The 21,477-nt window shown below is 36.0% G+C and overlaps 4 protein-coding genes across 6 annotated transcripts; 2 read left to right on the top strand and 2 right to left on the bottom strand.

Annotated features, from left to right (window-relative positions):
* Positions 1-2,649: 2,649 nt before the first annotated feature.
* On the bottom strand, positions 2,650-4,461 carry LOC140790301 (probable xyloglucan 6-xylosyltransferase 1). Its single transcript, XM_073140323.1, has one exon. The coding sequence runs from the start codon at positions 4,231-4,233 to the stop codon at positions 2,902-2,904; it is 1,332 nt and encodes a 443-aa protein (XP_072996424.1). The 5' UTR covers positions 4,234-4,461; the 3' UTR covers positions 2,650-2,901.
* A 2,633-nt stretch (positions 4,462-7,094) lies between these two features.
* On the top strand, positions 7,095-11,625 carry LOC140790863 (uncharacterized). Of its 2 annotated transcripts, XM_073141161.1 has the most exons (16): positions 7,095-7,331; positions 7,682-7,732; positions 7,829-8,004; positions 8,108-8,185; positions 8,266-8,377; positions 8,512-8,596; positions 8,676-8,727; positions 8,813-8,874; positions 8,962-9,077; positions 9,186-9,307; positions 9,425-9,493; positions 9,577-9,634; positions 9,762-9,835; positions 10,408-10,456; positions 10,602-10,681; positions 11,272-11,625. In XM_073141161.1, exons 1-16 carry the CDS (start codon positions 7,208-7,210, stop codon positions 11,332-11,334), a joined length of 1,371 nt encoding a protein of 456 aa, XP_072997262.1. In that variant the 5' UTR covers positions 7,095-7,207; the 3' UTR covers positions 11,335-11,625. The 2 variants fall into 2 exon arrangements, with proteins under 2 accessions (XP_072997262.1, XP_072997263.1); XM_073141162.1 differs by lacking the exon at positions 7,682-7,732.
* A 916-nt stretch (positions 11,626-12,541) lies between these two features.
* On the top strand, positions 12,542-18,264 carry LOC140791464 (uncharacterized). Its single transcript, XM_073142058.1, has 12 exons — positions 12,542-12,838; positions 12,922-13,065; positions 13,163-13,278; positions 13,763-13,917; positions 15,344-15,432; positions 15,573-16,110; positions 16,365-16,526; positions 16,930-17,084; positions 17,233-17,312; positions 17,407-17,518; positions 17,700-17,774; positions 17,856-18,264. The coding sequence occupies exons 1-12, from the start codon at positions 12,749-12,751 to the stop codon at positions 18,021-18,023; spliced, it is 1,884 nt and encodes a 627-aa protein (XP_072998159.1). The 5' UTR covers positions 12,542-12,748; the 3' UTR covers positions 18,024-18,264.
* Positions 18,265-18,570: 306 nt separating this feature from the next.
* On the bottom strand, positions 18,571-19,479 carry LOC140791252 (major strawberry allergen Fra a 1-2-like). Of its 2 annotated transcripts, XM_073141718.1 has the most exons (3): positions 19,199-19,479; positions 18,783-19,097; positions 18,571-18,748 (listed from the first exon to the last, which is right to left on the bottom strand). In XM_073141718.1, the coding sequence occupies exons 1-2, from the start codon at positions 19,380-19,382 to the stop codon at positions 18,796-18,798; spliced, it is 486 nt and encodes a 161-aa protein (XP_072997819.1). In that variant the 5' UTR covers positions 19,383-19,479; the 3' UTR covers positions 18,571-18,748; positions 18,783-18,795. The 2 variants fall into 2 exon arrangements, with proteins under 2 accessions (XP_072997819.1, XP_072997820.1); XM_073141719.1 differs by having other exon boundaries at positions 18,571-19,097.
* Between the last annotated feature and the right edge of the window lie 1,998 nt (positions 19,480-21,477).

Raw genomic sequence — 21,477 nt, 5'->3', positions numbered from 1 at the left:
TGCTAGTTCAGTTCCATTCAACTCCTTCATTGAGTAGCAGACTAGCAGTGCAGCACTGAGTTTACTTAAAACTTTCGAATATCATGTTGATAAAATTTGTGGACCATACTAGTTACTGTAACATTCACCAAATATGCCACCAAATGATGAATAGCCTTTCAAACAAGCCAGTTGAAAAGATAAACATGGAAAGCTCTTCCCTGAAACCCCTTTATACTTCCCTCATTCCTCCTAATTGCTCACATGCAGCTTAAGTTTTGCCTAACATCTTTCTACTAAGAACTACAAATAAGTTATGTATTGGTAATGTACACCAACATGGCATAGAAGACACTTCATAGGCAGTCTGATTCATTATAAAAGAATCATGGCTGGAATTTATTTTTCAAGAGAGCAAAAAAAGATATATTTGACAGGAAATTTTTTTCAAAAGAGGTAAGATTAAGAAGGAAAGACAGATTACTACTCCATACTAAAACTTCATCCATGGATGCTACAAAATTGTCGATCTCTCGATCTAGGTTTCCAGAAAATAAGAAATTAGCTTTCAACCCTGAAGATTCCTTAGCTACTCCTAGACATAAATTAAAATATTGCAAAAAGAAATCTACAAGGCTACTTCATTTACAACTACTGCTAGAAGCCTAGAACAGATATATAAAATTGACTGACTAAACTGCTAAAACAAAACTATTCACAGTACGTGATTAATAGTTCAGCTGAAATAAGGGTTACGTACCAAAATATTCAGTTGGATCACTCTGTTTACAAGTACATTACACCAAAGACAAGGCGAAACCAATTTTTCATGGTGAGATACCCTATTGGTTGGACAGACCAGAATGCAAGAATTGTCCAATTGAGAAGCAAAATAATAGCACATAGGCTCTCGGCATCGATCTATTACAAATCCTCCTATCAGCATAATTGTGAAAATGGAAGATGAAAATGTTACTCTTCAATTCTTTCCCCTGCTGATAGAGGTCTATAGGTGGCTAAATCGCTGACATGGAGAGAAGAGCACAGCACATAAGATTCCTTTAGGTTTAGCAATATTCTAAGAATAAGGACTTATGGAAGGGGAAGAAGGCGGTCACGGTAAACAGAAGCAAGAAACATTTTAACAATGCAAGACTTAACGGTGCAAAGTTTGTTAGAAAACCTTTGAGAATGAGAAGCATCAATCATGTATCACTTAATACTGTAATGAAAGAACTAAGCCATCCTAGAGCTTCCATGCAGGAAAAGTACACAGAAAGATTATTTACAAACAAAAGAACAAGACTGAAAAGTTAGCAAGATGGTTGTAGCTTTACCATTTTCCAAGGGCATATCATTTTAAGTTCTAGTTATAGTTTAAGGACCTAATGGGTATCAAAGCTTTCATTGATTGATTGACAACATCCTGTGATCTTGAAAAGGGACCAAATTGTCCAAAACCTAAAAAGCTAGAATGGTGATTTCTCACCAAGAGTAGCATGAAGATCTTTAAAATGGACCCATTTTTACACTTTCAATCCAGAAAAAAAGAGGCTAAGATGCAAACAAGACATCAATATGAAAGCTTTTTCCCACATTTTAGGATTCAAAGAAACTTCCTCTAGCAGAAATATAGAAGTTGTTTTGAATTTTGAAACAACAAAAAATTAACAAACAAAGACACTAATTGTCAAGTTAGTTATTGAGCTTTTCTAGATGTGACAAAATACAATTTGTACAACTCATAGGAATCCTTGGCATTGACAAGTGCACCACACAAAACCAAATCACCGACCCATAAGAGTTGGACAAGTATTGATTTCATGACTAGATCTAAACTTTTTGCTAATGGTGAGAAGTGTCTGTCTTTTATGCAGGGAACACTTTTATCTACTTTCGCAATTTATCATCCAAAGAAATGGTCCGAATACAACAAAAGATAATGAACAACTTCCAAGATTAAGCTTTCTACAACATGACAAAATAAAACCCCCCATCTTTCTAGAATAAGATCAAAACAAAACGATAATACACAGATATCAGCAGAACTTTATCAAAGAACATATAACTGTATAAGCCGAGTACTAGTTTGGTGGTGATCCTTTCATCTACAACTGAAGGACATGTTTATGGTATTAATTATATTTTCAATTAAAACTCAGATAAACTTAAAAAGAATAATAAAACAAAAGAACACTAGAAAATGCATAAAAAGATAACCAATCCAGTTTACGTCAAAGAACAGTATAAACCAATATTACACCTTCAACATAAGGTCAAAAAGCAAAAAGACATAACAATAAGTATTGACTAGATGACTATAACTAAGCTTTTACTACTTATAACTCTCTCTTGCAGAGTGAATACCCTTCTCCACTGATTCAGTAGTCAAAGACGAAAGAGACAATTTTATCATGACTTACAATTGACAAACTACAAATGTTACAGCTTATGGCAGCTTCTATCCCAATTTAAGATCAGAAAGCAAAACATGGTTAAAGTACAGCAGAACAAGACAATGAGCAAGAAGTTCCAACTTTAGACTTCTAGAATATGACAAAAAATAAAATTTCCAGCTTTCCATTATTTCAGCAAAACTGCAAAAGACTAAAGCAAATATTCGGTACACAATGATGATCATGCTCTTGAATCTGTAAACTCAAGCAAGCCTTTTATGATAAATAATTTTACTTTCAGTTAAATCCTGAAAACCTTAAATAGAGAACCAAAGAACAGTAGGAGATCCTTTAGAAAAAAAAAAGCAACCCAATTCAGCTTACTGCCTGCCTCCTAACATACATGAGAGAAAGATAAACATCAACAACAGCAGTATAACGAACATTACACCTTCGATTTACCTATACTAACATTGAAGTTTAAAAGATAAGGTTCTAACAACAAAAATAATAGAGGCATTTTACTTTATGATCCGGCATTTGCAACCTTGACAGCCTTAAACGTTGGGTGAAGCAACCCGAGGTCGTCCGTGGCCTCAAGCGGGCTGCTGGTCTCATTCCTGATCCTCTTCACCCTCCTGCTGGCAAGTGACTTATGCGTGAACCCATAAATCTGCAAGATCTGATTATCCCCAAAATTAAATGCCCGATCCATCTGCTTAAGACACCGCTCTACCGGGTAATCCCCGAACTTCCCACAGGGCTTGCAACCGACAAAGTGCGTCACGAGCGGCCACCGGTGGTCTCCAAGCCCTGGATGGTAGTTCTCAATCATCTCCTCATACCTATCAACCAAAATCCCCCAGTACCCATGAAGATAATACGCACTCTCCAAGTACACCTTATCCCCCCATTTCTCACGCTGAGTAGCAAGAAGATAAACCATAGCAGACTGGTCATCGGCCTCAAACACCGGCCGATCTTTAAGGAACTTGGTTAAGACCTTCCCAGCCTCTGTACGCACTGGGCCTTTCGGCCCCATTGGCGCCCACACATCGAGAAGGTCGAGCGACCACTGGCAATTGCGAAGCAAGAAGCTTCCCGTGTTAAGCCCGATCCAATTCTTGTCATTGTAGACCATCTCATTCCACCCATGCATTACGAGATTGTAAGGGGCATACCGCTCCCACGGGAGCTCGAAAGCCATGTCGGTGAACATGGCGTCGGAGTCCATCCACCACAAGAACTCGACCTCCGGGTGTGCAAGGAGGAGCGCGCGGATCAACGGCAGCTTCGCCCAGAAACCGGCCATCTCGGCATCCAGGAGGGCCATGTTGTAGAAGATCTCGATGTTGTGCACGCGGCAGTAGTCGATCTTGTTCTTGATGGATTTGAGGAGGTAATGGTCGCCGACCGGGTTCTCGCACGGCTTCGGGGAAGACCCGGTCACGAGGAGCACCCGCGGCTTCGTCTCCGTGAAGAAATTGGGGGATTCCGGGTGGCGGCGGAGCCAAGAAGCGCGCTGCTCGTCCCAATCTGAGATCTTAGGGCCGATGGAGTAGGGATCATTGAGGGATCGGAGAGGGGGCTCGTCGTCAACATTCTCAGCTTTCTTAAGGGTGGGATTGGGATTCGAGTTTTCGTCTTCGTGGTTCTCCGAAAGCACGCGGTGGGGGTGGGGGTGGAGGCGCTGGCGGAGCTCGAGGAGGTCCTGCTCCGGCGTCCCGAACTTTCCGGCGCCGATGGTGCCACGTAGGACGACGAAGGTGAGGAGGAGGCAGAGGACGGTGAGCTTACCATTGCGCAAGGCGCGGTGGATCTGGCGCACCCGCCGCTCCGACAGGCACCGCTCCAGCATTTCTTCTTATTCTTCGGGTCCTCCTCCTATTCGGGTTATCCGGGTGATTTATTCTTAGATTTATTCCCGGTTTGGGGAGATATCCGCACCGACCCGATCTCTCTATTCGACTAGTAGATGAATAATAGTGGGGGAATAAATATAAAAGGAGTGGGGGAGGAGTAGAATAAAGAGGGAGTGGGGAGGAATAGCTCGGCACGTTATCGTGTCCGGTGGGGGGAGTCGTAATATAATATATTTGGAACTTGGAAGGAGGAAAAGAGAAAGGGGTAAAGTAGTAAAATGAAATAAAGAAGGAAGATGTGCGCAATGTGAACCTTTGCAGAAGCGACGATTCGGCTTCTTATCCACGTGCCATGCACGTGGGATGGTTGGTGATGTATCTAATTCTAACCCTTCAAAATTATACACACTAACAGGATGTAATTATTTAGCTAACTTAATGGTTGGGTTGTATTTTAATAAATGCATACTTCTTATATGAGCAGCAATTGGATCGGGTCGGGTTTGATCGAGTTGGATCAAATCCAAGTCAATATGAATACAACCCGTTTATTAGATGAGTTAAAATATTATTTTCAAACAATTTATTAAATGAGTTATTGAGTTATATATATTATTTATTTAGATTATAAATAAATTTCTTTATTTTCAAGCTAAGTGTGACATATCTACAATTAAGTTCCTTGTGGTTACTAATCCTTTTCCTTGGTTGTTATGCTGTTTATTTTTTAAATGGTGAAAATTGCAAATGGGAGTCAAAATTATTTTAGATCTAAAATACAATTTAGATCATTTGATTTGACCAAAATTTAAAGTATCTTTCTGAATTTTATTTTTAGTATGCTACTTAATCCCTCGCAGTTATAATCTAAGTACAATCATTAGTTTTTTATCAAAAAAATAACAGTGAAGGTAATTTTTCGTCAAAAACTATAAAACCATTAAGGTTTTTATATTATTTTTTTTATCATCTGTTCTTTTTACAAGATTTACAACATCCAAAATATAAAAAAAATAGAATCAATATATAGATGGAAATAACAAATAATTCGGCCACCTATACCAAACATGCTCCCATACTGTTTAAGCATAATTTTAACTTGCATTTATATATTTTATAAATCTCCCTCTCAAACATTTGAAAGCAGCTTACGAATATTAGATAAAATTCCAGCGGACGTGGACATTTAAACGTCCAAGACACAGACTAAATAAATTAAAATATATATATATACTTTTTAATTCAAAGGGCGCCATGCATCTGATGTCAATGGGGACCTCAAAGTTGTAACCAGTTGTCAGTTAATGCCAGAAAGCAAATTTGACATCACTTCGGACCATTGGATCACCACTATGGTCCTTCCTGGTATTACCAAGTATTTGAGATAGGGGGATAATCAAATCAGTCATCTTTTACTATTTATTAAGATAATTTTACTTACGTTTATACGAATCTCTAAACTATTTTTTTTTTTAAATCAGAGATAAAAATAGTTTAGAAGTCTAAGTATAATTATTTATATTTATTTTTCTCATCAATCCTTTCTGAGTCCAAGATAGCTGAATTGATCTAAAGTAACGCTAGATATTGCCACAATTTTATTTCTCTTTTAATGTTTTGAATCGATTTGTAAGTGATATATAATTTCTTAGCATTTTAGTCAAAAAGAAAGTATTTAACGTTTTTTTTATTTTTTATTCTATACTCTACTTTTATTTATATTTAAAAATTATCTATTTCGTTTTCTTCATGAGAACGACGAGTAACTTAATTTTTTTTAATAAAATTATAATATCTTATATTTTTAATATATATAAATAGAGTCTTATGATTTAGTGAATATGTATTAAAAAAAGTAGTATCTTATATACAAAAAATTTTAAATATTAAATATTAAAATAATCAAAATACCTTGTAATCAATAATCATCTAACCACCACAAAATATCAATATCAATATAGAACGGTGATTCTTAATGAGAACACAAAAGCAAGGTTCTAAACACCATGAGTCCAAAATTAGGGTGTTAAATATAAATTTTTTCCCGTAGAAAAATAGACGCCAGCCGGTTGCGTGCGGCAAGAGTTCGTCAATTATGATCTCATTCAGATTGCATGATGTTGATCGAATAAAAAATTAAATTTAATTACATCTACCCTTGAAGTCCAATTGCCGAACTACTCTCGTGATAAAATAATTGAATGCTATGTAGTAATGACAATGACTTTGGCTCATCAAAATATACCTTTAAAATGTTGTTGATGATATAGGATCCTACATCATAAGCACAAAAAAGAAAAAAGAAATGATAGGACTAATATATATATATATATATATATATTTATTTATTTCTATTTCGAACACCATCTAAAATCATCCTGCAATGGCTTCTTACTTTGTGTCGGTGTAAGAGAATAATTGATTGCTTAAAATCCGACCTAAACAACAGCTAACAAATTGGAATCAAATTTTTGGAGTAAAAAGTTTCCAGCACCAACTAACTATTATACTAAAAATAAGATATCAAGTAAAATATGACATGAAACAAAGTCCGGAAGGATTCACATGAGCAAAATGTCTTAAATTAGCCTGTGATTTTATCGTTATTCTCGTTAGAAATCTCAAATTCAAGCCGTAGAGTGCTGCTGGAAACTACAAGTAATTGTAAATATATAGTTTAAATTATATAAGAAGCCCAAATTCGAATTAAAATAAAGACGAAACGCGGATTACCTTAATTCGATCCCAGGCCGAGTTGGAGCCGGGTTATACGGGCCAGGCTCGAAAGCCCAAAGTTGGTTCGTGAGCTGGCCGGAGTCGGGTATGGCGGGAAAAGACGACCTCCTTCCCGCCAATTTTTAGCCCCTCGTCCCCGAATTCTTCCGAAGCTTTTCCTTTGCTATTAGCTAGGCACTCGGAAAGAATTCTGGGATTGTGTTGGATTCTTGTGGAGGTTCTACTTTTGAGATCATGACCAAAGAGGAGCATCCAAGTGAAGCAGATGGCATGCAAATAGATGGATGCGATCCACAGCAACAAGTAGCGAGGGTTATACCTGAAGGATTTAATCCGGATTATCTCAAAGTTTACTACGGTAATAATCTATAGTTGTAAGTTTATCTTTGATTCTGTCAGTAATTCACCTTTAGGAACTACCGGCAGAAATTAGGGTTTCTTACTTACTCTCCTGCGCAACATTGGAATGGAAATATTCCGTTCATCTATAAATGAAAGCTAAAGGAGAACAAGAAATTAGGCATATGTTTCTTTTTGATAAATATGATGCGAGCATGTGTATGCCAAATTTGGTTATGCAAGCTGCACGAATCTCCTGATATTAATTTGCTTATGTTTTTCACTTGGACAAATGGGATTTTGAATATCTGGTAGTGAAGAATATTGCTTTATCATGTCTAAATGTGGAGCATTTCTAATTCGTGGCAGGTAAACTCTTCCCATATGCTGATATGTACAAATGGTTGTCTTATGGAAATGGTAAATGACATTCCTGATGCAGCATTATGATACACTTCTATTGTTCTAGTTGCTGTTCAACTTCTTGTTTCACCAAAATTTGATTCTTTTCTGCAGATGGAAAACATCCAGCATGTGATCAGTCATACTTTGGTCGACGAGAATTTTCTTTCACCCTAGAAAATGAGATATATCTCCGGTACCAGTCATTTAGTAATGCACATGAAATGGAAAACTCTATCAAGGAGAAGTGCCCCTTTAAGATCGATATTGGAGCTCTGTACAGCGTTGATGTATAATATGAGGCTCTTTAAGTTTGCCATTTAGCTTGTAAACTTGGTTTGATGCCATTTAGTTTTGAGATTACCTTATTATTTCTATGAAATACTTTTGCAGCCTTCAAAACGGCATGCCTATGCACAAGGTGGGAATAATGTTTTTGCACCAGTAGAAAGGGAGCTTGTTTTTGACATTGTATGATAATAAACCTCATTCTTCTAGATATAGTTAAGTCTAGAAAAGCTTATTGATTGATATATGTTTACTATCACTAGGATATGTCCGATTATGATGACGTTCGGTACTGCTGCTCTGGAGCTGATATTTGCCTAGACTGCTGGCCATTAATGACTGTTGCCATCAAAGTGATGGACTCTGCGCTCAGAGGTTTGTCACTTGTATTCGTTATCATTTTACTAAACATCAATTGGTCCTACTGTTCTTGCAGTCAACCTTGTCTCCTTTATTTTATGAGAGAGTGTCTCTATGTTTACTTGCTTATTTTTATGCATGAATACCAGATGATTTTGGATTCAACCACATCTTATGGGTATATAGTGGTCGTCGTGGTGTCCATTGTTGGGTATGTGATCACAGAGCTAGAAGGTGTGTAAAGAATCATGATATGTTGTTCTTTTATTGCTAAGAGCATCTAAACTTAATTTATCAAAGCAATTATCTGCAGGCTCAACGATGAACAGAGGGCATCAATTGCTGATTATTTCCGTGTTTATAAGGTGCTTTGCTACCTCGTAAACAATACCTAGTTCTTTTTTTTTCTTTTTTGCATAAACATGAAAGTGGTCGTTGTTTCTTTTTTAGGGTGGTGAAAATAGCTCAAAAAAAGTAGCCTTAACAGGACCAGTTCTTCATCCTTTCCTAGCGTATGTCTTATTTCAACTATTACATTTACATTGTATATGTATATGTATCTCATGTGTCTTGTACCACAAATACTTCTTATCTTGCAGGAGATCATACACAAATGTTCTGAAGCCCTTTTTTGAAGAAACGTTACTTTGTCGCCAGAAACTGCTTATTTCTGAAGATAAATGCCAGAAGATTCTTGAACTCATACCTGATGAATGTAAGCAAATCATATGTTTTTGATGGATTACTGAATCTATATGCTTCTTATAACTTTGTACCTGGAATTACTATTGCATCTACTCTTATAGAGGGTGGCCTTTTTCAGCTGTTGCTACTGAACTTCTTGACAAGTGGCAAGGAAATAGAAGGTCCTCCATTTCTAAAGAAGATGCTAATTTTGCTCGATGGGAACAATTAAAACACATGTTACAGTCAGGAAAGCAGAAGGTTTGGATTTGCATCTCTATAATATTTTGAGTTTCTTATCTTTTTCAATTTTGATTTACTAGACTTCTTATTTTTGGTTTGTGCACTTATTTCCACTTATTCATTACATTGTTTCAGGTGCAGGGGATCCGAAGGTGCGTAGAAGAGATTATTTTCACATATACCTACCCCAGACTTGACATGGAGGTCTGAGGAATACTGTCTTGCATACTTGGCTATATTTCATTCATGACCCATATCTGTTTTTTGATGTCTCTATTAAATTTCAGGTTTCAAAACATATGAATCATTTGTTGAAGGCACCCTTCTGTGTGCACCCAAAAACCGGTAAATTGGATATCCATATTATCTGCAAGATGTTTTTGATGGAGAACATTCTTTTGTTTATTTTATTTCTCGTAAGAAGTTATACCGATGACATTATTATGCTGATTATTGTTCATTCATGTTCAAGGAAAAGTTTGTGTTCCAATCGATCCCGACAACTGTGATGATTTTGATCCTACAACTGTACCAACTCTTTCCCAGGTAGATTCATCTTTGTTTAAGTATGGCTTGCATGCATGAGTATGGTATAATTTAGCCTAATAACTTTTCTATGTTTGGTCCTTCCACCGCTTTAAAATATTGATGTGCATTTTCTCTTGCTTTTCCGGAGTTAGATCTCTAGGCAAATTTATTCTTGTCTCAATTTGTTGATTTTGAAGAACCTGTACTCCATAAATATTTTTTATTATTATATAAGCTACTGTAGAAAAACTTATATTATGTTAAACAAAAAAAAACAAAAATGTTTATCTGCCTCATTGAAGACCTTTCTAATAGAAAGGAATTTTTTGACATGCTAACAGAACACATACATGTACTCTTATATGATATATACTCATTATATGTATGTAAAATATACTTACATATTTTGTTATGAGTACATGGTGCCTGTATGCAAACCGGTTTAAGTGTAAGATAACTGTCAAAACAAAACCTCAACTCATCTAAGTTAAGTCCTCCATAAGTTTTCCTTCTTTGCATTATTTCTTAGTACTCTTAAAAGTATTTAATTACCACTCTGCTAATGCTATCTGCTATCATGACACTTGCAGCTCTTAGAAGAGCTTAACATGGGCTCTACATCAATGGCATCTGACAATGGTATGTAACAAGAGAACCAGTAAAATATTTGGATGCATGTGCAGGATGTTGCTTCACTCCAAATCCATAAAATGGATTCCCTGTACTTCCATTTAAATCTTGAGCAACAATGTGATTAACATATTTATATTCTTATGCTTAACAGACTGGGAAGCAACATCACTTGGAAAATCAATTAGGTTTTTCAGATCATCCTTCTTGCACCCACTGCTCAAGTCTTGCAGGGTATGTCTTTTGCTCTTCCTTTCCTTCTGCCAAATTCAGTTTCTCTTATTATCTTATCCATATCCTCTTAACTCACTGCCCCTTGTCCTTGAAACAACAAAGCCAACGGCACTTTCAGAAAATATTAGCTATGTTGGGTTGTGAATAACCAACATAAATATTATCATATCCAATAATATTTCTAAATTTATAATTCACAGTTTAAAACAGGAAAACAAATGGCCCAAGGTTGAGCCTAACCTAGAGTTTAGGCTAATCTTGACTCAAATAGTAATGCTTTGGCCAAATTTAAAATTCTTCGTGAGCTGGATTTGGCCCCAAATAGTACCTAAAGCCAATCAATGTTGGAGCTGGGTCCACACAGACATAGAACCTCACTGATCATTTGACTTTCTCTTTGCAATCTAGCTTACTTTTCAGTTACTTGATAATGGGAAGTGCCTTAATAAAATAGAATGATTAAAATATGTTGAATTTTAGTGAGTTGCTATATGGTTCTTTTCTGGAGCTGATATTTTGTTCTGCTGTAATCTACTTCGTATTACATTTATTTATTTTAGTCGATCTGATGTTGTCAAAGCTGGTCACAGGAGGAGATGGAAACGGCATACAATGCTAAGCTCCAGCATTCCAAGAACTCCTTAAGTTGGTAAAATGTATATAAGCTTAATGAATCGTAACAGAGGCCATGGAAGAGCCCAAGAAGGCAAGATGGGAGATAGGATTTGCATGACCAGGATCATGTTGTAAGAAACTAGAGTAGCTAACATGGTCATATAAGAAATCCCAGAAATGCTATTCTGGAATTTATCTCCAAGTTCTGTATAACTTTATCAGCTTGACTTGCGCTTTTATTGTCACTGAGGGGAAAGACTCTAAACTTTGCATTTTTGTAATGCCAACCTGATATTGTTGAGTGTATTAAATGCATCCAAATTCTTATACGGATGCCTGGCAGCTTGAAAGTTTTCTAAAAGTAAATCATCAAACAAAGTTGAAAGTGATGGAGGTAATACTTAGTAGCGTTGGTACCTGACTATCGACTGTAACACAAGGTAAAAGAATTCTTCATCAACGTAAAAGTAGGGTTGAAAACGTGTTGGATTAAATTTAACTTGATATTGATTTCATAATTGGATTGGTCCGGATATGAGTTAGAATGTGCTATCCATCTCGGATTTAAATTTGAATAGAGATAGCATTTTACAATTAAATATAAATCGGCAATATCCATATTTTGATCTCTTTCTAGTTAACTGTCTTTAAAAATATTTCCGTTGATTTATTTCATAATTTATTTGACTTTAAGATGTAATGAATGCTACTCTTGGACGTGCTTGCTATTTTGCGCCAAACTATTTTGAAGATGCTCATGTCTATGTAATCATAATAATATGTGACATATTAACTATTACTTGTGTATATTGATATTATGACAGAAAATGATTAAGACTAATACCTTTTTAGATTATATCACGTCTCTTTTGTTTAGATTAATATATAATTTACATTAAAATTTATTAAATATCATAATTTATATTCATATCCTTTTGAAATCTGGTATGTATTATATCCATATCCATTTAAAATTCGACCCATATATAATTTATATCTGTATATGTTTAATCAGGATATAATTTTAAAATTTTCTATTTATCTGATATCCGAAATAGAGCAAAACTAAGAATCCGGATTATTTTGCAAACGTGGTGAAGTGAAACAGAACTTAGGGCTATATGGGCCCAAATTTGCAATATGGGCTCCTTGATTTTAGACTATTGAGCCTAGTTCGTGGGCCGTTCTTGGTCCAACCGATTAACTCGTCTCTCTCTCTCTCTCTCTCTCTCTCTCTCTCTCTCTCTACATAGAAAGCTATGTGAATCAGGGCTTTTATGAAGGGTTTAAGCTCGGAGGAAGAAAAGACGGCGCGAGATTGAGACGAAGTTCTGTGCTTATTGCCGTTTCCGAAATCCTCTCTCCTTCCTATTCCTTCTCTCTAGTCTCTCCTCGTTCCTCGAAGCCTCGCACTCTCCATTAGCTCCCAGGAGGAGGAAGAGACGTAGGACTATGAGCTCTCCCAACATAAGAGACCTCCTCACGTCATTCAGCCCCTCTTTGGATTTCTTCGCCATCACCGGAGGTGATGGACGAATTAAGGTATCCTAGTCCCGGAATTGTTGTTTGATTCGTGTTTTTATCATCGAAAGATGGAACTTGATTTTTGATTTTTGTTCCTCTAGATCTGGGACACAGTAAAAGGGCAGTTGCAGACCGAGTTTGCTGATATCTCCCCGTCTACTGATTTGGGATTGCTTTCGGAAGCGAAAAGAGGCCACCTTTCGCTGGATTACACTTACATGAAGTGGGTGCAGCTGGAAAGCAAGGTTAGAGTGTGTTCTTGATAGAAGCCAAAAGATTGGACTCTTTTTCTAGAGTTTTAATATATTCCTATGAGTTGTTTATCTTATTGTCTGCGTGCAGAAGAAAAGAAAGGCCGGAGGTTCTCTCTTGGTGCTCGGAACGGGGAGTGGTGATGTTTTAGCACTTGATGTCTCTGCAGGGCAATTGAGGTGGAAAGTTAATGACTGTCATCCTGGGTGAGTGGCTCGGTTAAAAATGCTCTTTGATGCCACTATCTGCATATGAATACTATCTTTTTTACCACCTTTGCTGATTGAATTCAACCCAAGTTGCTACTAAATATCCAACTCTGCATGAACTTGTTTATGTACGTGAACATTATCTAAATATCGAAAACTTGTAACTAGGACACCTACGATGAACTAATTTTGCTTGTAGTCCTTAAATCAAAATATCGAACCTGACTCTTAGATGTGTCATTGAATTGCCTAAGATTCTGACTTGTCTACCTCTGGTATGCCCTTCTAACTGACATAACAATCAATTCTAATATTATGAGCTGCTTGTGCTAAAATGTCATTAACTCTCTACAATATCTGTTTTACTAGTGAACTTCCAAAGAGAAGGAAAGACTACACTGACATTTTTTTGTTTGTGATATCTTCAGATAAATGCTCCTCCTCCAAGTGATATTTAATTATTCATTTTCTAACTTCGCAGGGGTGTGACAGCTGTTTCCTTTTCAGTACATCGTTTGTGCATATACACAGCTGGTGTTGATGGTATGGTCTGCCAGATTGATACATCAACAGGGAGCCTGTTGGGCAGGTTTAAATCATCTACAAAAGCAATATCCTCTTTGTCTATTTCTTCAGGTATTAACTGTTTGCTTAATGCTTCTAAGGATGCCTCCTTTTCTTTTACTTTAAATTTGCACCACTTTATCTTCATTATGGCTCCATGCAGCTTTTAAGTGATGCTCTTAGGCATATGCTATTACTCCATTATAAAACATAATTTATTTCTTGTCTTTTGCTTGTAAATTAAGTAACTGATAGCAGGAACCACAACTATTACTAGTTAAAGTACAATCTACTGATTCTACTCAAAAGATTTCTCTTTTCTGTGCTTTAACTATTATGTAATGATTACAGCTTTATAATACTTGTAGTTTTCCATAAAATGGCATGACTTTCATGCTACAGGTCTTTACAAGAGATCTACTTTCCAATAAAACAGTGTAAGAACTAGATAAGATTTTCTCCTCAATTCATATATTAGCCATTGCTATTGGCCTTTTATAAGCTTATGGAATCGTACTAGGTAGCAAAATCCATTTACTCCAAACATTTCATTACTATGAAATTTACTCATAAGTGATTGCTGAAGGACATATCTGTAAAATTTTATTAAGTTTGAAAATGAGTGGTATGGCCTGCATGTTTAATAGAGAAGTTAGGCCTCCTAGGGTAGAACCACATGAACAATCTCCTCCATTTACCTTCTTTCTTGGTGTTTTAGCTCGCAATAAAGCTAGTTCTTGATCGAGCAAGACTACATCCTATCTATCTACCTCTCTAGACACAATATCTTGATTACCCGGAACCATGTTTAGTGCTGCAAAAGCGTAACTGTAGCCCCCCCTATAATCTTCGGTTCCTCGTTTTTATTCCATTATGAAATTACTCATTTTGATAGAGATATACTCCTCAATTTTCTGTATTGTCAAAATCTCGCTATTCCTTGGGAAGAAATGTACTGAGAACTATTATTTTACTGTAAAATTACAAGTACAAATCTTTAAGTGTCTATAAAAATTTGTTTTGATCCATTCCTTTAAAAGAAAAGAAAAGAAAAGAAAACTAGAAAACTGAATAACCTCAAATATCAATTTACCGACATCTTCTATATGCTTGGTAGATATAGTTTGTTGTGTAGCTAATGAACCAGTTTTGCAGTTTACTTCTCAATGCCCGTTAATCAGTTTCAACATTCATGAATAGGAAGTAGGTAGATATTTAAAAATCGGGAGTTGAATTTATGCATATTTTTTTCATTTTTAATACAGCATACCATCCATTTCCTTATTTAATTTGTTCAGTTTCTTGATTATTAAGTTATTCTTTAGAATGGCAATGTCTTCTATTATCATGTAAGATGTCTGAAAGCATGTTTTTAGTTTAGTTTCTTGCCTATACTTCTATGTAGAGATAAAAGCTTTTGTTCAGTTGTGCAAAGAATTACTTTGTTTTACTTTCTGTTATGTATTTGCTCTGCTCACTTACATTACTTTTTCGTTAGATGGAAAGATGCTGGCCACTGCTGCAGGGCAGCTGAAGACTTTCAATTGTTCTAATAACAAGAAGATTCAAAAGTTTTCTGGCCATCCAGTATGTCCGGCAAATGCCCCTCCTTCCTCTCCCTCCATTTTGCCATCTTTGTATTGTATTTGCAATTTCTCTTCCCTTATTATGATCTGGCTTCTTCATGTTTGTTATTTCATCTAAAGTAAGATTCTTGCTGTTATTAGGTGTCTGTTAGATGCATGATTTTCAGTGAAGACGGGCAGCATATTCTATCATCTGGAGTTGGTGAGAGGTATGTTGCCATCTGGAAAATAGGCCGCAGTGAAACTCGGAGTGCGAGCTGCATTCTCTCAATGGAGCATCCAGCCATATTCCTGGACAGCAAACGTGGGCATACTGATGGCAGTGCTGAAGGGGGACTATATGTATTGGCTATTTCAGAAATGGGTGTTTGTTATTTCTGGCATGGAAGTAGCATAGATGACTTGCGAAATAGAAAGGCTACAAAGATTACATTGTCCGAGTCTTCCATCCCAAAAGTCAACCAGGGTTTCACAATATTTGCTGCAAAACTTCAAGGCATAGTCAAACCTGATTCTGGACAAGTCCTTCTGGCTTATGGTTCTATTGTGAAGCCATCTTTTGAGAAAATTTTGGTGCAGTATGGCACAGACATAAACATGAAGGCATCTAATGTTGGGGTTCTCTTACAGATGAACCATTCAGCCATCCCTCAAAAAGGCCAAACTGCACAAATGCATGGTATAAGATGCAATACAATGGAGTATTCTTATTCCAGCATGTTATTTATTCCCATTTGGACAAATTATTTATAAAAATATACTTAATAGTATGGAAGCACTACAGTTCTCATATTTGACCTAAGGCCGTAATGTTATTCATTTACAAAATCCTTTAGATAAATTATCAGAATTTGTTTTCTTTTTCTTTTTCTTTCAATCAGCAGGCTCAAAGATGCTTGTCATCTCTTCTTTTTTTGTCTTTTTTCTGAACAGTTACTGCACTAGACCGTGCAAATGCAGAAGATGCTATACTTCCTCTTCCAAAACTATATGCTCATGACAAGAAAAGAAAAGGCATGTCAGATGCAGGTGAATATATTAAGACAGTAATGGCTGATCAAGTCAGCAGTATGACTCGGTCTACAGATAAGAAAGGTGATGCGGTCTTTCCATACATGTTAAAATTTCTTTTGTGTGATTGCTAGTTTGCTACCTAGATTAGCAGTTTACAGATCTAACAACATACTAAAGAACCAAATGACTAATATGAGTATATTTTATTCCAGCTTTACATTTGTGCTTACTGCTTTCTTTTGCTTAATGGAATTCCATAGGTATTATGCTAAAGCATAGTGTTCTCGTATCTTAATGCACGAAATAATTTGGTGTATGGGGTGTGGAATTTCTCTGTTTGTTGCTCGTTATTTGTGGCCCTTTGCAGTATTCCTAAAGCTATATTCTCATTTATATTTCTTCCTGGTTGTGGTTAATTCTGATTCTAGATACAGGATTTGCTTTCTAACTTGATCTTTTTTCTGAATACTGTTGGCTTATTTAGTTATACTTCAAAGAACGGAAGATGATGATGCTATATCCATTGAGGATAAGATGCGAGAATTTGGGATTCTTGGTAATAAAGTTGATCTAAGCACTGAAAGCGGTCCTGGCCCCCTTACTAATTATTCTCTTGACATTAATGCCCCAACAAAGAAGGTTCGTCTCTCCTGAACATAGGGAAGCAGAATATAATTGTTGGCTAGACACAATCTTAGCTCTATTAAGAGTGCTTTTCCAGGAATACGCTAAATTATATATTTGCATTGGTTCAATAGTAGATGCTGACTACCTGTCATTTTACTAGATGCGAGCACATATCTTGTCCATGAACCCAAGTGATGCTTACCAACTTTTGAGAATCTTAGTGTCTTCTTGGAAAACAAGGTAGGCAATTAGTATTCAGCATATATCTTGTCCATGAGCCCAAGTGATGCTGTGGGAATTTGAATTTGATTTTCACCTTGATTTACTTCTGCAGGTCAGCTAGCTCAAAGCTTATCATACCATGGATATATTGCTTGCTGGTCAACCATGGTCGTTTTATCTTATCTCAGGATTCATCTTCACAAATGCTTGATGATTTACAGAGGGTAGGTTACTCCTTGATGCTTGGTCTTATTTTGGTAATACCTAAACTGTATGTTCATCTGTATCAATGCAATTGCAATTCAATTTTCTGACGCCCATTCTCTGTAAGCATGTTATAAATCTATTTCTTTCTCCATAGTCCCTTGATCTATATGAGGAAAATAACACTTTCTTCTTTTGTAGATGATGGCATCAAAATGTGCAGCTGCTGAACATTTACTAAAGTTATCTGGTCGTTTTCAGCTCATAACAGCACAGGTTTACATTGATTATTCTTTCATAGCCTCTACTAAATTTATTTTGTTTGAGTCAGCTGATCTTTAGTCTTCCGTTTGTCAGATTGATAAGGCTGGCAAAGATACGGCTAAACAAGAAGCTGGTGAGATCCCGAACGAAGGTGAAGATGAAGACGAAGAAGAGGAAGAGGAAGATGTTGACGAATTGGTTTATGGGCAAGAAGAGGAATCTTCTGAAAGTAGTGATGATGCTGAAGAGCATCTGCGATAATAGATTTGTGTTCAATATTTTTCTTTCATAGCATTCTTCTGGATTCTCTCTCAAACTATGTTTGTATATTAGTAAAACATATCGGGTTTTGGAAGTTCTAATTTGCTCCTTTGAGGCGCAGTTGAATGATTTCTAATTCTCTGTAATAGGACCTAGGTCCTCAGAAACTAGCTCTCCTTTTTTCGAAAACATTCTTGTATTTAAATCTTTAATTTATAATTAAAGAAAAATATTCTCTTAATCAGTTTGTCAAGACATGCAGGCATTCACAGTATTCTACTGTTATTGTTAATAGGATACTCTATGAAACTCAGCTGACTAAGCATGCTATGTTTAGTTGTGAAATAAGCATAAGTTTATTATAATATAGTGACATCTACTAATATCTACTTAGATATAACCTTTTTCTTTATATAAATCTAAGATAAAAGTTCTATTCTTTATGATAAGCTTTTTAATGATCAAATAGTTGACCGGCTCGCTTCTCCTTTGGATAATCTTTCATCATTAACTACTATTTTGCTCTCAAGACAAATCTCAGATCAGATTCTGATCTTATAAACCATATAACTGAAGTAATTAAGTGGTAGATTAATACATAGGCATAGTGTTCTTTTTTCCCCTGTAACCACCCTTGGAGACACAACTCCTTATTCACCTCTTTTGTGAAACTATAGATATAACAAAACACCTTATAAAAGCATCACTCGCATACACCAAAACACCTTATAAAAGCATCACTCGCATACACCAAAACACTTGGACAAAACTCTTAGGCATACGCGTCAGGGTTTGCAGCCAAGTATGCCTCCACACCCTTCATCATCTTCGACACTCCCCCCTTGATCATGCCCTTCTCGTCGCCGGTGAGATCCGTCTCGTCTAGGGTCTCATACTCTACGTTGATCTTGACGACGCTGCTACCGTCACCTCCGCTCTCAAGCGTAGTCTCCACGGAGTACGACTTCAGTCTCAATCCGATGAGCCCTCCTTCCACGATCGAGTACTTGAAGATGTGTTTCTCGTTATCCAACACTTCGACGCGATCCGTGAGGGTGCTGAAAGGCTTCACAGCTGATCGATGAGCATTTTAGCTAGTGTTAGTTGCATATAAGATTAAAACTATAACAGCATGAAAGTTTACGGTATAAATTAATTGTATAGTTAGAGCTTGCCTTCAGTGAAGCAGAACTTCTTAACGGTGCCTACTCCACCATCACCCTGGATGATTTCAATGCTCTTAATTTGATCAGAAGCAATCTTAGGGATCAGATTGTGAGCATCAAGGATGCCGGCCTTCCATAGCCTTTCGAGGGCGATCGACGATGTGCACTCGTCGGTGAAGGATCCGGAAACCATTGGCGATTGGATTAAAGAGACAAAGATGAGACTAAGAGTGTATGTCAGATCGAATAGGAACTCTGTAAGTGAACACAAGTTGACGATGAAATGGCAAGGAGAGGGGGGGTTAGTATTTATAGGAAGAAGTGGGGAAAGAGGTCTTTGATTAACAGCATGATTTGAGGAAACGTACAAGCGGTAGGTGGGTTGGTGGTAGCCTCGTCAATTTTGGACTGCTTCTATCTTTTTGGTGCCGACGCATTAATTTAACCATCACCGACTGGTTTGGGATCCGGCGCGGCCTGGCCGTCAGATTTACACCATCATCAAAATTTTGATAATCTTGCTTACTTAAATAATGTGACTTTTTTGTATTTTTTTTAAAGTATAATTAAAACCAATGGATGGACGCAATTGATATATTAGCGCGCATTCAATCACACTCGAATATGTCTACATGGATCGATTAATTTTCTCCTCTTATTTGCTTGTAGTGTTTTTGGATTCACAAGTCTATTTAGATGAGGTTTCCGGGTGTTTTGTTAAATCTAACGAATTTCGTCACCGGTGTGCCTGAATCCCCCTGTCAAAGCTTGCTCCTTAGTTGGGTGTTTAGCTTCTCAAGACTCATATTGTTTCTACCTATAGTGCTACTGGCTGACCAAGCAAGAGGCTTGCTATTAAAGCATTGTTCTATCTCCTCTATTTTTATTGTGCTTGAGTAATTGTTATGATAACCTGCGTTAACTGTTGTTCAGTCTGTACTACAGCTAAGTATAGAACTTACTTTTAGGGCTCTTGTCTTATTTTCCCTTTTTATCTTTGTATAATTAAAATAAATGATATGATTCCTCTACCGATTTTCTTTTTTAAAAAAAAAAAGAAAAGAAATGATACAGAATTTTTTTTAGCGGAAAAAGGAGAAAATTTTCAATTAAAATTATGTGAGAAACAAGTCGCTTCGTATCTTTCTGTAATTGTATGAATTTAGATGATCGAAACATTAATTCTTTTAATTGTCTATCGAGAGACTACTTTAATATGCAATCTAGGCTATTTTATTTATCACAATATAAGAATCAGAAAAGATTAATTTATAAGTAGAGAGATGAGAATAGGAAGCTTGGTTAGTAGTAGTTATTAATCTAATCCTCTTTCGCAGCAGTAGGTGAATGTGAACGCAAGAACTCCATGACATAGAAGTAGGCCATGATACATGATACATCTTCATCTAAACATCCCAAAGAGTAATTGATTAGCATATCTATCTACTTTCTTGGCCATTTCCTGCCCACTTGACTCTTGTAAACTTGGTTCGTCAGCAGTCACACTTTCTAGCCATTAATTACAAGAGTTAGATAACGGTTTGGCCGTTTTGGTTTTGATGAGCCTAAGAAGTAAATTTAATTTAAATAAATAAAATTTTCTATTTTTTTTAAGTAAATCTGGGCACGACAGAATTTAAATTCATAACCATTGGCTTTACTACCGTGTGAACACATTAAGTATTTTAACAACTTAAACGGTTAGAAAAAAAATTGTTTCCATATTTTATATTTTAATAATATTATCGTCATGTATATATATGTATATTATATATTTTGGTTTGGCACAACTTTAATTTATCAAATAATTACATTTATTTTAAGCTTAAGTATTTAACTCTTCTATATCCAGAATAAGTTATAATTATTAATTTATCTGAGACATAATTATTTTTACTATAATCTAATTTTTACATGTGCAGATAGTTTAATTTTTTGCTATTTATTTATAGCGAAAATATTGGCTCTAACGAAACACACTTAGTGGATATTTAAATAAGTAAAATGCTATTTTTGAAAGTTTAATGTGCAAAATATTTGATACTAATTTCTTTTCTTGTAGTATTATAGGGGATAACATCAGATATAATTTTAAACAATTTTAAATAATTTATAGAAGGGAAATTTTGTCTTTTAATTTAAATTTAGTTTTAACTATGATTAGTTAAATTTAAGCGAATGAATGGAATTTTTGAAGGAGGTGGATGATTTTAGTAGCAATTATAATATTTTTAAGAATGTAAGGGTAATTATGTTATGAAAGACCCCTAAATTAATCTTAGGTTGAT

The sequence above is a fragment of the Typha latifolia genome, chromosome 6 (assembly GCF_019914945.1).
Source record: "Typha latifolia isolate L0001 chromosome 6, TyphaL0001v2, whole genome shotgun sequence".
In the NCBI taxonomy this organism is placed as follows: domain Eukaryota; kingdom Viridiplantae; phylum Streptophyta; class Magnoliopsida; order Poales; family Typhaceae; genus Typha; species Typha latifolia.
Note: the sequence above shows the minus strand (reverse complement) of the source record. Positions and strands in the feature narration are given on the sequence as shown.

Excerpts from the sequence above, each read along its gene's own strand:
- LOC140790301 (XM_073140323.1), bottom strand. The coding sequence starts at position 4,233 with ATGCTGGAGCGGTGCCTGTCGGAGCGGCGGGTGCGCCAGATCCACCGC.
- LOC140790863 (XM_073141161.1), top strand. The coding sequence starts at position 7,208 with ATGACCAAAGAGGAGCATCCAAGTGAAGCAGATGGCATGCAAATAGAT. Across the intron at positions 8,378-8,511 it reads GATGGACTCTGCGCTCAGAG|ATGATTTTGGATTCAACCAC; the intron begins GTTTGTCACTTG and ends CATGAATACCAG. Across the intron at positions 9,078-9,185 it reads TGAACTCATACCTGATGAAT|CTGTTGCTACTGAACTTCTT; the intron begins GTAAGCAAATCA and ends GGCCTTTTTCAG.
- LOC140791464 (XM_073142058.1), top strand. The coding sequence starts at position 12,749 with ATGAGCTCTCCCAACATAAGAGACCTCCTCACGTCATTCAGCCCCTCT. Across the intron at positions 13,279-13,762 it reads GTTAATGACTGTCATCCTGG|GGGTGTGACAGCTGTTTCCT; the intron begins GTGAGTGGCTCG and ends CTAACTTCGCAG. Across the intron at positions 16,111-16,364 it reads CCAAACTGCACAAATGCATG|TTACTGCACTAGACCGTGCA; the intron begins GTATAAGATGCA and ends TTTTCTGAACAG.
- LOC140791252 (XM_073141719.1), bottom strand. The coding sequence starts at position 19,382 with ATGGTTTCCGGATCCTTCACCGACGAGTGCACATCGTCGATCGCCCTC. Across the intron at positions 19,098-19,198 it reads GAAGTTCTGCTTCACTGAAG|CTGTGAAGCCTTTCAGCACC; the intron begins GCAAGCTCTAAC and ends CTCATCGATCAG.